The following is a 15,989-nucleotide window of genomic DNA, read 5'->3' on the forward strand; positions in this document are numbered from 1 at the left end:
CAATTTTTGTCTGTGAGCTCACAGAAGTTAAGATCTACAATCTCTTTTTGTTTGATTCCTCAACACAGAATGTCTAGATATGCTAAAAAATAATTTGTTGTAAAGATAATAGATGACTCAACCAATGAATAAACTATTGACTTACATTGGTAAGTACCCAAAATAATATTTTCTTGAAAATCTTACTCTTGAAGAATAAGCTTTCTTTTAGATTGAACCAAATGTGAGTCATAAGACTCTTTAAATCACTAAAACAGGTACGAAATGAAACACTGACTCAGATAGTGACCATACAGAACCACCTGAGTGGGTTTAGATTCCTAAGCACACTGCCCTTTTTGGTAGGTGATCTGAGAAAGCCCAATACTTCTCCAGAATACATATTTTGTAGGGATGCGATTTAGTGTAAGGGAAGCAAGATGTGTAAGTCTGGCTTCATAGGTTCAAATCCTAGTTCCATAACTACATATGTGGGCGACTGGGCAAGTCATTAACTCATCTGTACGGGTAAAATGGGGGTACAAATAGAACCATCTCATAAAGTTTATATGGGGACTTAATAAGCAAACCACATAAATAAAGCCTCTGGTACTTGAGATGTGGCCACATGTCAGCCACAAAAGGATCATCAGGAGATGGGCAAGAACTCATGAATCTTGCCCCACCTTGCATTTTACGAAGAACTCATGTTGTTACCTCTAGTTTGAGAAGCACTTAAACAGTGTCTGATATACAGTATCCAGTCAATAAATACTCTCATCTTTACTATGCCTTATGGAGTTTAATAATCATAAAGCATCTGAAAGTTGACCCAAATTCTTAATGTTCTTTTTTCAAACTGATTTTTCTTATTCCCAAAATAATGATTTTAGGCCCTGGATGAAAGTCTGTACTAACATGATTGCAGAAATACTACATCAGACTAAGGTTTCTGACCCAATCAGTGATCTGTTATTATCTACATCTTTCACAGTAATTTTGAGGAAAAATTATAAGGTCAGTCATTCTGAGAAGAGATGCAATGGAAAATTAAATACTCTCTTTTACTCTTCAGAGGGGAGCAAAATACTGAAAGACAAGAAAACTATGGATATGAGGTTTTATACAAATAGGGCACAGTTATAACTGTGCCTCTGTAGAGGCTACATATCCACTCTGCACATTTCCCTCAGGTACTGAGGATTTGAATTCAGGCTCTCCATCCTCCTCTCCAGTACTCAGGCTGCCTTCACTCTTTAGTGGCTTTAAAAGGCATGTAAATGTCCTACTAAGCTATCCGCTCTTGCAAGTCATTTATTGCTTCTCTTTGAAGGATTGTTTCTTACTTCAGTTACTTTTAGTTTTTTCCTGAAGTTTGTCCTTTCCACTGCCTGTCACCTCCAAAACTCTTAAGTATAATGTGTGATGAAAAACTACAGTGAATGTTTAAATGTTTTTAAAAAATTATTGCTGTAAGAGACAAATTGCCATGAATTCCCTTCAAAATACTCCCCCTCACTTTAAAGACATATCCCATTGCTCTTGCTAGTTGCTAAAGCAGTTCTGGAAGTGTCTCTTAAGTTGTAGCTGCTTTGATGTTCTAAACTGATTCAAGTTTACATTTCATGATCATTTTGACTTTGGGGGAGAACCGGAAGTTGCACAGTGCCTGGTCCAGGGAATCAGGTGGATGAGGATACACCGTACTGGCTTCACAAGTCTGTTCCACTGGATGGCTTTCTGCAGGGACATTCACTGTATTTTTTAATCACACCTCATAAAAGATATTCACAGACTTCCAGAACTATTTTACAAACTGGCAAGAACAAAGGAATAAGTGTGTCCAAAGCAAGGACAAGCATTTTGAGGGGGATTAATGGCAATACGTACATCTTTTTTTGTAATAAATATTTAAATTTGAATATTGACCACATACTTCAATCAGTCCTTGTATTCCATTCTCTACCACCATATCACTATGCCCATTTGCTCTTTACTTCAGAAACGCTTTAATTACATTTGCTAAAGCCATTGCATCTTTAAAGTTCATCAACCCATTTTGACCACACTTTCTCTTGATCTGATCAGAGCTATAGTCCATCAACACAACTTTAACATACATAGCCTGTCCCCCTTGTTTCTCTCTTCAACTGTTGTTTGTAGCTGCAAAATCTCCAACTCTAGCTAAAAGCATCCCTGTCTCTTCATTTGCTAATTATGGCTAGAGAAAAACAGTCTTGCTGATGGTATCACCTTAAATTGATCACAAATCTCAGCACTGTCAGGCAATCCAAGAATATTCTCCAAGCAGTTCACTCTTCCAGTTTCTTAAATGATCATCATGCTTCCTTCTCTTGTTAAATAAATGCAAAACTACAACCCACTCTTCACTGTCAACTGATGACCTCACTTGTTATTCTGAGACAGTGGAAGTAAGTATTCTTCTAGAATAGTGGCTACGTTACCAACCTATTTTGCAATGTGATCCCCTTCAACTGCGTACTTATTCTCACCCCCTCCCACGCACACCAGGACTTACTTTATAATTTTTCCGTCTCATGCCTACATCAATTCTTTCCCAATATGGTTTTTCCTATCAGCATACGAACATATTAAAATTTCCCTCAATTTAAATAAAGATCCTTCTTTTTCCTCAGCCTCCCTCCCAATTACCTCTGATCCCATCATTTTTCTTGATAACGAAAATATCCTCAAAGATCATCTGTATTCATTGTCTGTTTCCTAATGTCTCATTCTCTTTTGAACTTACTCCAATCAGGACTGCATCAAAGTACTCCACTTAAGAGTTGTCACCTATGTTAGCACATGCAGTACCCTCCGCTTCACAGCAGCACATGACAAGGCTTATCATTCCCTTCTGAAAAGAATTCTGTTCCTTAGCTTTTAGATCTCCAGCTCTCCACATTTTCCTCCATCAGAGCTTTCGAGGTTCCCCCCTTTCTAACCTCTGAATGAGGAGGCTCCATCTTCCCTCTTTTTATTCACGCTGGGCTGTGACTGTGTGCAATTCCAGGACTTTAAGTATCATCTGTTTGCTTTAATACCAGCAACATGCTCAGGGCCGAACCTTTTCCTAAGCCTCAGCCTTCCACTGAAATTCATCTTTAATATGTCAGAACTCTTGGTTTCCAGTCCCCAAAACGTTCCTATTTCAATCTGTCTCATCTCAGCAACTAGCAAGTGATAGTCCCCATTGCTCAAGTAAGCAACCTAGAATATAATCTTCATTTCCCTTTCCCTCTACTACTCCCTACCATTAGCAAAATCCTGTTAGTCTTACCTTCAGAATTTATTCAGCCACTTCCCCACGCCTCATCAATATCAAACCATCATCAGCCCTTACTTTGATTACAACAACACTTTCATATTGGTCTAAGGGCTTTCAATCTTGCCCTCCTTTAGAACCACACAACAGCCAGGGAGAGCATCTAAAAATGAAAATCAGATCACATCCTCTTCCTGCTTGAAAATGCTGTAAGACTTAAAAATTCAAACTTGTGATCAGGATTATCAACTTACAGTCCTCACCCTTGGGTGTCTCCAGGCTCATCCTGTACCAGCCTCCAGAAGCCTCCTGGGTGCAGCCACAGCCAACATTCCTTACACAAGAGACTCTTTTCCACCCTGGCATCTTTTCCCTCGTTGTTCCTTTGGCCTGCCAAGCTTTCTTCAGATTTGCAGAGCATCATTATTTCACATCTTCCAAAGCTTTACTAAAATGTTATCTCATCACAGACTTCCTGACTTGTTTGAGTAAAAATTTAACAATGGCAACAGAATAAAATCCCAACTCCTTTCTCTTCATTTTTCTTTAGGACATTTTTTACTAGTAGATTTTTACTACTAAACTACTCTCTTCCTAAGAGTGAGTCTTCCTATCTCTAATCTAATGCAGACACAAGTGAAGAGTTATCCAATACCATGTTCTTAGTATCTAAAACTCTACCTTGTTCCTATTTTGCACTCACTAAATATCTGTATTGAACAATGAATGGATTTTACATAATGACTAAGAATTCTGTGTCTCACATGTTGAGTAATTTACCCTACATAAAGACGGGATTTCAGCTAGCTAGTCTGCCTCAAGATTCCATCTCTGAGATGGCTTGTGTGTTGTTTAGTCCTCTAATTTTTATCTTATTTATTTTTATTATATGTGATCTGCAAAAGAGAAATTCTATGGCAATCTCTACACATCATTGTTTTACGGTTAGTCAAATGCAAATATTAACAGTCCAATTATTAAATTCAAGAACAAAACAATGACTTTTGACTACCATCTATGCAAGGGAAGATGAAAAATACACACTTTATTCCCATCCCCTACCTACCTGCCAATACTAGCTAATTTAACCTGCATATTAACTACTTACCTATCTGTAGTATAAATGTTTTAAATTAGATACACCTATATTCTCGAGAACTAGATACACATATTTTTCAAGAACAATATCTTGCTTTGGTAGTTAATTTCTATGATCATATCTTATTTTTTATGATCATATTTTAAAAGTGATTTCTATTGTTGCTGTCAGTACTTTTCCATATTGTGGCTTAACTGTCTCTCCATCAGTTAACTGCAGAATGTCTTCAAGTAATTCTCTTAGGAAAGAACTGATTCCATATAATCTCTGTGTGTGCTTCCTTTTTTTTTTTTACATGCCACATGAATAATTAATCATTTACAGACTTTTATCTTTAAGACTTGGCCAACATTGTTCCATTATCTTTTGGTATTTAATGTTTTGAGGATTGTAGGCAGCCTGATATTCATTTTTTTACACCCCTCATACCCACTTATTGCTCCTCACGTAGTTTATTATATTTAAATAAATTAAAATAAAATTTCAACAAGGAATATGCAAATAGCATCTTTTCTTTTTCCCTTCTCTTTAATTTTACCTAGTACTTGGTGACTCATTTTGCTTTGTAAACTCTTCTTTCTTCTACTCAGAAAAGCTGTCTTCTGTCATATCTTTGGCTTAGGATTCTGTTCCTAATATCCTGTTTTCTTTCTCCAAAATCTTGAATATCCTTCCTATTGATTCTCATTTATTTTATTTATTTATCTGCTTTCTCTGAATCCTGGGAGAATTCCTCTACATAAGTTAGCATGCCTTTTCTATGGGGATGTTTTTTCTGCTTTCTCAATACACTGTAAGTTTCTTGAGAGTAAAGGCCATGTCTTTGCTTTCTGCTTCTTTGCTTTTAGTATATTCTGGGAAAATATTGAATATTTATAATCAATATTTGTTTTCCTTAGATGGACTATGATACTACCTTTAATGGAGGCATATTAACTCACTAGAAAAAAAAATTTGACAGAGCATCAGAAAGATGGAATATGAATTTATCTCTACCAGTTTATATATGTTAAACATTCTATAAACAAGAACCCAGAATTCAATACATAAGGAAAATAGTCCACATGCTATGTATATAAAGATTATAAGCTAAACAAAATTGGAATCCAGTTTAATTGATACTGATTAAGTTTTAGGAGCATATATTATTATAAAAATAAAAATATTGCAAAGTTTAAAATTACACTGATGAACAAAACATTCAGTGAATGTTTTAAATCAAGATTTTGTTTTATAAATTTGACAGGAAATTTTAAAATTAATGTGTAAAAAAAAGTAAAAAAAAAACCAAATTAATGTGTAAAAGTTTGGAAGGTTTTTTGAATTAACCTAATAAAAATGTTTGGCAGCTTTGTAGAATTATTTTCCCTACTTTGCATAATAATGAAAGGAGAGTAACAAATTACATACTAAGTTAAAAGCAACACAAAATATTTTGGGGGGCTGAGGGTATGGCGTACTAAGAGTACTTGTCTGTCATGCAGAAGGCACTAGTCACCACCTACACACACAAAGACATTTTAAAACAAACTTTCACCTGCAGTTCACAGGTTGTATTATTGACAGTAGGTTCATTTAGAACTATATCTGAAACACGATGAATAAGTAAATTAATGCCTAACTTGAAGCAGGCATGTGTGGAATCTTTTTTTTTTTTTTTTTTAAATTTAAGAGGAAAAAGAGAAAAACACAAAACAAACCAAAGCGGCGTAAGGGTACACACAATACAGAACTACAAACAAAACAAAACAAAACAAAAAAACATAACAGTAAGAAATCACCTGCTAGTAGATTACACACTATCTTCTTGAAAATAGTTCCTCAAATCACAGTATCAAAGAACACAAGGTGGACATTCAAACAGGGAGTCCGCAAACAGCTGTGTTCAATGTTCCAAAAACATTGATATAGTCAGCTATTTAACACCCCCAAACACACTTGCTGTTATATCCGTTAGAGCTCTTTTTCTTTTTTTTTTTTTCCCTCTCTTTTTTACAACAAAACCCACACATCCTGGATTTTACTACTCCTTAGTGCTCATTACTTTCTTTGGTGGGGGAGGAAGAATACAGTCAAATATGGCAAAACAAAGCTGTCAGTCAATACCAAGGATAGACATAGCACATGGTGCAGAACAGAGTACAAGTTTATCAACAATGGTTATCAACGTTGTCCCCTGTTTCCTTAAAAAGAATTGTCTATCTCACCAGGTATCATAAAGTTGGACAAAACAGTAGAGAACAAGACCAATACAACTTAGGCATTGTAAACATTACAGGACTTCCAAAGAAGACAATAGTCAAACCAGAATGGGTATCTTAGTGAATCTTATTGTCTTCTAAGTAGTTGCCTATGTCTTCAAACTTGATACTATCATATAGAATGGAACAGAGTCTAATCAGTCAAAACAAGATCATGGGAGTACTACAGGACTTCAAAACAAGTTAATAGGAAATCAAAAAGAGTTACTATTTATATATCCTAATTTTTTTGAATTTTTTCTTTAATTAAGACAAACATAAGAAATGACTAAATAATTTTTTTGAAACAATAAGGGGGAGATTGAGATAAAACAGGACATAACAATATAACAATAGAGGTCACAGCATGACTGTTTCAACAACCTAGTACTTCACCACCTTATAACCTGACTTAATAGTAGTTACCATAGTGTCTTTTTCCTTGAAATATTTGGATAAAACTTCATATACTCTAGCTTCAAATATTTTCATATCAAGAAGCCCAGAATAAAGCCTTTCTAATTAATGAGTGAAAACTTTATAAGGCTTCAAGGCCACCTAATGGGGAATCATGATTACCACATATTTTTATATATTTGAATCATTATTTACATTAGGGAAACTATTCGGTATTCACACATGCGAGATTGATTTATTTCACTAATGAGTATGGTCTCAAGCTGCGCCCATTTATTGATAAATATCTCAATGTGATCCTTCTTTATAGCTGAATAATACTCCATTGTATAGAAATACCACAACTTTTTTATCCATTCCTCAGTTGATGGACACTTTCCAAGATCTGGCGATTACAAATTGTGCTGCTATAAACATAGGTGCACATATGTCACTGTGGTATGATGCTTTCAGTTCTTCTGGGAATATGCCTAGAAGTGGAATAGCTGGAATAAATGGGATTTCCAGTCCCAACTTTTTGAGAAATCTCCAGACAGATCTCCACAAAGGCTGTACCAGTCTACACTCCCACCAGCAGTGCAGGAGAGTTCCTTTTTCCCCACAGCCTCTCCAGCATTTGTTGTCGGTTTTCTTGATCCTGGCCATTCTTTCAGGAGTGAGATGGTATCTCAGTGTGGTTTTAATTTGCATTTCTCTAATGACCAATGATGATGAGCATTTTTTCATGTATTTATTTGCCATTTGCATTTCTTCATCTGAGAATTGCGTATTCATCTCAGATGCCCATTTTTGGATTGGATCTTTGAATTTTGGAGGTCTGAGTTTCTTTAATTCTTTATATGTTTTAGACAAGAGGCCCTTGTCTGAGAGAGAGTTCACTAAAATCTTTTCCCAGTTTGTGGGTTTTCTTTTCACTATGCTGGAGATTTCTTTTGACATGCAGAAACTTTTTAATAAGAAGTGGTCCCAGTTATTGATTCTGGGAAGTATTTCCCGTGCGGTTTGAGTCCTGTTCATGAATTCTTTACCTACTCCTATGTCTCCAAGGTTTCTACCTAATTTGTCTTCCAATAGATTTAGTGTTTCTGTTTTAATATTCAGATCTTTGACCCATTTAGATTTTAATTTAGTACATGGTGATAGACATGGGTCTAGCTTTAGTTTTCGGCAAATGGAGAGCCAGTTTTTCCAGCACCATTTATTAAAGAGACTGTCGTTCTTCCAGTGAACCTGCTTGGCTCCTTTATCAAAAATAAGGTGGTTGAGTGTGTTCGTAGTTGTGGTTGTATCTTCTAATCTATTCCACTGATCTTCGGCTCTGTTTTGATTCCAATACCATGTTAATTTTACTACTGTTGCTTTGTAGTATAACTTCAAGTCAGGGATTGTGATGCCTCCTGCTTTGTCTTTGCTGCTTAGAATTGCCTTTGCGATTCTAGGTCTCTTCTGGTTCCAGATGAAATTTAGGAGTGATTTCTCTAGATCTATAAGGTATGTTGATGGTATTTCTATTGGGATTGCATTGAATCTGTATAACAGTTTTGGGAGAATGGCCATTTTCACAATGTTTGTTCTTCCTATCCATGAGCAAGGGATGTCTTTCCATTTTCTGAGATCATCTTCAATTTCCTTTTTCAGTGTATTATAATTTTCACTGTATAAGTCTTTCACTTCTTTCGTAAGAGTAATTCCTAAATATTTCATTTTTTTGCTTGCTAATGTGAATAGTCCAGTTTCTCTTATTTCCCTCTCTGTAATTTTGTTGTTCGTGTATAGGAATGCTATTGATTTCTGAGTATTGATTTTGTATCCAGCCACATTACTGAATTTATTTATTGTATCTAAGAGTATTTCAATGGAGTTTAGGGGGTCTTCTATGTAGAGTATCATGTCATCTGCAAACAGTGATAATTTAACTTCTTCTTTTCCTATCTTTACCCCTTTTATTTCTCTTTCTTGCCTAATTGCTCTGGCTAGTACTTCCAGTACTATATTAAATAGGAGTGGCGATAAAGGACATCCTTGTCTTGTACCCGATTTTAAAGTAAAGGCTTTTAATTTTTGGCCATTTAGTATGATGCTGGCTGTTGGTTTGTCATAAATGGCCTTTATTATATTGAGGTAAAGACCGTTTATTCCAATTTTCTGTAAAGTTCTTATCATGAATAAGTGTTGGACCTTATCGAAGGCTTTTTCTGCATCTATAGAAATGATCATGTGATTCTTATTTTTGGCTTTATTGATATGGTGGATTACATTTATTGATTTGCGTATGTTGAACCATCCTTGCATTCCTGGGATGAATCCCACTTGGTCATGGTGTATAATCTTCTTGATGATTTGCTGGATCCTATTTGCCAATATTTTATTGAGGATTTTTGCATCTGTGTTCATTAGGGAGATCGGTCTATAGTTCTCTTTTATAGTTGGGTCTTTCTCAGGTTTTGGCACTAGAGTAATATTTGCTTCCAGGAATGACTTAGGAAGGATTGCTTCCCTTTCAATTTCACTGAATAGTTTGAGGAGTGTCGGCATTAGGTCTTCTTTATATTTCTTGTAGAATTCTGCAGTGAATCCATCTGGGCCTGGGCTCTTCTTGGTGGGCAAGGACCCAATTACATTTTCAATTTCATTAGCAGAGATTGGGTTATTCAACAGTTTTATATCCTCTTGATCTAGCTTTGGTACTTCATATGCTTCTAAGAATCTGTCTATTTCTTCTGTGTTATCAAACTTTTGAGAGTAGAGGTTTTCGAAATAGGTGTTGATGATCCTCTGTATTTCTATTGGGTCTGTAGTGATTTCTCCTTTTTCATTTCTTATTGCATGAATTTGAGCTTTTTCTTTCCTTTTTTTAATAAGGTTGGCTAGGGGCTTATTGATTTTATTTATTCTTTCAAAGAACCAACTCTTTGATTCATTGATTCTTTGGATTGTTTTCTTAGTCTCTATTGCATTGATTTCTGCTCTGATTTTTATAATTTCCTCTCTTCTTTTGGCTTTGGGCTTGACTTGCTCTTCTTTTTCTAGCTGTTTGAGGTGTAGCATCAAGTTATTTATTTGTATTCGTTCTGTTTTCCTGATGTGGGAACTCAGTGCAATAAATTTTCCTCTCAGAACGGCTTTCATTGCATCCCACAGATTCCGGTAAGTTGTATCTGCATTTTCATTTTCTTTTAGGTATTGTTTAATTTCTTCTTTAATTTCTTCTGTGACCCACTGATTACTCAAGAGTGTGTTATTTAGTTTCCATGTGTTTGCGGAATTTTTGCAGTATCCTTTGTCATTAATTTCTAATTTCAGAGCGCTATGATCCGATAATATGCAAGGGATGATTTCAACTCTTTTGCATTTGCTTAAATATGTTCTGTGAGCTAATATATGGTCTATTTTAGAAAATGATCCATGTACTGCTGAGAAGAATGTGTATTCTGATGTTGTTGGGTGGAACATTCTGTATATGTCTATCAAACCCATTTGTTCACAGGTGTGATTCAGTTCTGTTATTTCTTTGCTCATTTTCTGTCTGGTTGATCTGTCCCTTGGTGTCAGTGGTGTATTAAGGTCTCCTGTTACAATTGTGTTACTGATAATTTGAGTTTTCATTTCTGTTAATAATTGTTTTATATAACTGGGTGCTCTGGAGTTTGGTGCGTATATATTTAAGATAGTTATCTCTTCCTCTTGGAGTTTTCCCCTTACGAGTATGTAGTGACCTTCTTTGTCCTTTATGGTCATTGTTGGTTTAAAGTTCACGTTGTCTGCAAACAGAATGGCTACTCCTGCCTTTTTTTGGATTCCTGCTGCATGAAGAATTGTTTTCCATCCTTTGACTTTCAGTCTGTGAGTATCTTTCTGGGTTAGATGGGTTTCCTGTAAACAGCATATGGTTGGATTTTGTTTCTTGATCCATTCTGCTAGTCTGTTTCTTTTGATTGGTGCATTGAGACCATTTACATTAATGGTTATTACTGTTAAATGCTGGTTAATTGTAGGAATGTTATCTCTCTGCTGTTGCATCTTTATCTTTCTGTTCTGTTTAATTATTTGCTTTGCTTAGTGCTTTTTTCCTTTGTGTATCTAAACTGTCTTTCAATATTTTTTGCAGGGTTGGTTTGGTGTTCATGAAGTTCTTCAGCTGTTCTTTGTCATGGAAGTATCGTATTGCACCATCTATTTTGAATGATAGTTTTGCAGGATATATCAGTCTTGGTTGGAAATCATTTTGCTTTAGGATCTGGAATACTTCACTCCATGCTCTTCTTGACTTTGTCGTTTGTGCTGAGAAGTCTGCTGTGATTCTGATAGGTTTTCCTTTATAAGTGATCTGTCTTTTCTCTCTGACAGCTTTTAATAATCTATTCTTGTGTTGGATTTCTGGGATGGTGATTATTATATGTCTGGGTGTAGTTTTATTTTGGTTATGACTGTTTGGAGTTCTATATGCTTCACTGATCCTGATGTCAGTTTCTGATCTCATGCTTGGGAAATTTTCAGCTATTACTTCTCTAAATATCCTCCTGACATCCTTCATGTTGTCTCCCTCTCTTTCATTAATCCCTATCATTCTTATGTTATTCTTCTTTGCATCGTCTTGCAGTTGTTGAATTGTTGTTTCCTGATTCCTTGTTATTTTCAAAAGATCTTTCCTTTCCTGTTCACTAGCTGCAATCCTGTCTTCAAGGTCTGAAATTCTATCTTCACTTTCATTAAGGCAGTTTTTACAACTTTCAGTGGAGTTTTTTATTTCCTGTATATCTCTGTGCATCTGCATTATGTATTCTGTTTGTTTCTTATATTGCTCGTCTAGGGATTCTATCTTTTTGTTTAGTTCCTCCATTTTTTTATCTGTGTTTTCTTTAGATATATTTAGAATCTCTTTCATTTCTTTTATCATTTCTTCTTTTATCTGGGATATTATTTCGAGTTTGAATTTCTTTAAAGCTTCCTGGAGTTGCTTGTCAATTTCAGTGGCTATTGTGTCCGATATATGAGGTGGATGGGATATATTTTCTTCTATATACATCGCTCCTAGGGTTTCTTGAGATGGGCTGGAGGTTTGAGGTTGTAATTTGGTCTTTCGTTTTGTCATTTTCCTATATTTCTGTGTTTCAAGTGTTATTTGAAAGCTTCCTCAGGATCTGTTGAAAATCCCCTTCTATGTTTGGAGCTACTGAGACTCTAGCGCCGCGCTACCCCAAGCCATTGGGCCTACAGAACCAGTGGCCCTCCTCTGCCTGCTCAGAACTCCGCAGTTCCAGACAAGCTGGGCCTCAGGGACACTGTGCGCCCACCTGCCCCTTGGAAGCTCCACAGTTCTTCAATCGCAGCCGGGTTAGGGTACTCACCACAGGCCACAGCGCTTCAGGAACCTGTGGACCCTCCCTGGTTGCAGAGATATCCACAGTCCTCCAGACACATGGAGAGGCCGATGCAGGCACCCCAAATCTGCCCAGCTCCCCCTCTGCAGTCCAATGGCCAGGCGGGGCAGCTAAACAGGCTGGGCTAGGCTGATAGTGTGGGCCCGCCCACCCGTCGGTAGCTTAGCAATTCTCCAAGTGTAACTGGAATGGGGAGGCTGATGTGGAAGCCTCAAACCCACCTTTCCCCTTCACTGCACCTGGAAGCCTGGGAGAACTCCAGCAGTCTGGGCGCAGATATCCAGAGTCCTCCAGACACGCAGAGAGGCTGGTGAGGGCACCCCAGATCTGCCCAGCTCCTCCTCTGCAGACCTATGGCCAGGCGCGGCAGCTAAACAGGCTGGGCTAGGCTGGTAGTGTGGGCCAGCCCACCTATCGGGAGCTCAGCAGGTCTCCAAGTGAAACCGGAATGGGGAGGCTGATGTGGAAGCCTCAAACCCACCTCTCTCCTTCACTGCACCTGGAAGCCTGGGGGAACTCCAGCAGTCTGGGCGCAGATATCCAGAGTCCTCCAGACACGCAGAGAGGCCGGTGAGGGCACCCCAGATCTGCCCAGCTCCTCCTCTGCAGACCTATGGCCAGGCGCGGCAGCTAAACAGGCTGGGCTAGGCTGGTAGTGTGGGCCAGCCCACCTATCGGGAGCTCAGCAGGTCTCCAAGTGAAACCGGAATGGGGAGGCTGATGTGGAAGCTTCAAACCCACCTCTCTCCTTCACTGCACCTGGAAGCCTGGGGGAACTCCAGCAGTCTGGGCGCAGATATCCAGAGTCCTCCAGACACGCAGAGAGGCCGGTGAGGGCACCCCAGATCTGCCCAGCTCCTCCTCTCGCATGTGTGGAATCTTGATTGCCAAGAGAAGGACACTGAATTTTATTCAGAAGACAAATGGATAAATTTTGAAACTTTAGGGGTGAAAACAGAAAGATGCAAAATACATAGGTCTGGCCCTCAAAGAGTTTATGATTCACAGGTGAACTTAGCCAAACTATATTCTCAAAAAGGAAAGAACTGATGGGCTGAGGGTGTAGCTCAGTAGAAGAGCTCTTGCCTAGTATTTATCTGCAAAGTATTGGGTTTGATTCCCAGCATGGGAAGTGGGGGGCGACCTGAAAATAAATTACTGTATGCTAAACACTGAATGACTGATGGAAAACAAGTCATGCTACAGGAATTTGGCTGAGGAAGTGTGTGCTGAGATAGGAAGACAGAATTGAAAGACCACAGACAGGAACTATCTACAACTTTGTTAACAAAAGTATAGAGGCAAAATATGCCTTAGAGTGCAAGGAATAGAATACTTCAGCCCAAACTGAACAATAAAAACAAAGATGTTTTACAGTAGTTTGTTATGAAATACCTATTTTGTCATAAGGGCACAGTAATGCTTTCCTCAGAGACCAAAGACTCAAAAATATATTACAAATGTAAGTGCACAATAGTATGTCCATAACATTATCGATTAAATTATTTTGTAGTCCCTGGAAAATAAATTTTAATGTTAATACTTTGCTTTTTCATTTTCCACAGAGTGGCCACCCCATTTGGAGGCTTCGAAAAAGCATCAAAAATGGTTAAATTCAAAGTTCCAGATTTTGAGCTGCTACTGCTAACAGATCCCAGGTTCATAGCCTTTGCCAATCCTCTGTCTGGCAGACGGTCCTTTAATAGGACTCCTAAAGGGTGGATCTCAGAGAATATCCCTATAGTGATAACAGCGAAACCTACAGAGGACACCACGGTCCCAGAAACTGAAGACCTGTGAGAGGAAAGTTGTTCATCACAAAAATCTCTGAAATATAAACGATGCTGTTTTATTGTTCTACATACTGGCAAAGCCACTTACATTCTTCACTAATAGTTGTAACTTACTAGCATTTAAATAATTTTCCTTTTATGGCCTTTAATTTAAACCTCAGATCAAACACTCATGAAAAATTAAAAATTATATTTAAAGAAAACTCCTAGCTTACTTGTTTTCATTCACAATCTTATCTGTACCTGGTTGAAGCAATCCTGCCTTTGCATGGTGAAAATTCAGGTGAAAAAGTAACAACAAATGTTTTCATTTTTCTTTCACTTAAAATATGAGTCTTCCAGAATATTTTCCACATAGAATCTAGAATGAAAACACAGTGTAGGGTATGCAAACTCACTCAGCACTTTATGAAAAGGATACAAGCTACAGAAGATGATGTATAGATGTTGCTGATGCAGAAAAGGGCTGGATGCTTCCTTTCTGGTGACCATGATAAAATAGTGTGTCTCCATGAAGACATTCTGTTAGTCATTCTTAAAATTCTGAACACTCTGAATTCTTGACATACTTTGAAACATTAGGTAATTATTATGGGTGACACTCCCCAGAGTTCAGCTGGGTTATTAAATTCATCAGTATTAAGTCAGAGAGAGACAGACAGACAGACAGAGACAGAGAGATAGAGACAGAGAGACAGACAGAGATGGTTACTAAAAACATCTCATACTAGTGTAGTTTTAATGAGCAATGTATACTTACAATTTGTTTCACATTTTCCAGTGCATTTTAGGGATTAGGTTCAACTTTACAAATGTACTTTTAGAAAAGTAAGAACATATAAAATATATAGTAAGTGTATGTCTATATGAGAGAGGAAAGGTGTTAAATTTGAATTAGCTGACTTTTCATTGCTGAATATTTAAATTCTGCTGAAATTCGCAAACACTAGGGAGTTATATGCCATATAATCCAAGCAGAAAAGAAATAGAGAAAGCACAAAAGGATCTGGAAACGATATAACATATATCCATATGGATATCAGGATATGTGGTATACATATGTTACCATGAAAGACTCAAATTAAGATAATATAAAGTCATATACATGTCCTAAAACATGACTGGGTAAGCATATAATATGGAACTTGTACTATGCCAGTATCAATTCTTCCATTTTAATTCAGTTAAGAGAAGATGCTGATAGCAAACAAGAAGTGTATCATCCATAAAACAGTGCCTGAACAAAAAGTTCCTGCCAGATTAATCAGGAGATGGAGAGATACAGAGTAAATAGTAACAAAAATGCCAAGCAGCAGCATTACTTTACATGGTGCAAAAAGACTGTGCATGTAAGTGTAGGAATTCGTGGTTGTTTTAATCATTCTCTGAGCTTTGAAGTAGAGAATATTTTTTTAATTGTTACAAAGCATTCTCCCCCTGGAAAGTACCCGAGGTTCTGTGTGTATACCTACTGTCTCTTGTGGCCCGTATCAAGAATGGTCCCCGAAGGTCATGTGCTATAGACTTGGTGGGCAACGTGAAACCTGAATTCTGAGTATGCATTGCTCATTAAAACTGCAGAAGTGTGAGATGCTTTCAGGAACTGTGCTCTCTCTGTCTCTCTCTCTCCATCTCTCTTGCTCTCTCCTTGACTTAATACTGATGAATTTAATAACCCAACTGAACTCTGGGAGTGTCACCCATAATAATTACCTAATGTTTCAAACCATGTCAACAACACCCCGTGTTCAGTGGTGGCCCTATGGGAAGTCATGAAGTATGTATGGGGTAGGG

General features: G+C 37.4%; 1 protein-coding gene across 2 annotated transcripts in view; it reads left to right on the plus strand.

The window, feature by feature from the left end:
* Positions 1-14,398, plus strand: part of Myoz2 (myozenin 2) — a 40,310-nt gene extending 25,912 nt beyond the window's left edge. For both annotated transcript variants that reach the window (XM_003476818.3, XM_013140798.2), the window contains one exon: positions 13,968-14,398. In XM_003476818.3, the coding sequence (XP_003476866.1) occupies positions 13,968-14,202 (235 nt within the window). In that variant the 3' untranslated portion in view covers positions 14,203-14,398. The remainder of the gene's footprint in view (positions 1-13,967) is intronic.
* The last annotated feature ends 1,591 nt before the right edge of the window (positions 14,399-15,989 follow it).

This window comes from Cavia porcellus, unplaced genomic scaffold, assembly GCF_034190915.1.
Source record: "Cavia porcellus strain 051 isolate PalLab524CR breed Dunkin Hartley unplaced genomic scaffold, mCavPor4.1 scaffold_14, whole genome shotgun sequence".
Lineage (NCBI taxonomy): Eukaryota > Metazoa > Chordata > Mammalia > Rodentia > Caviidae > Cavia > Cavia porcellus.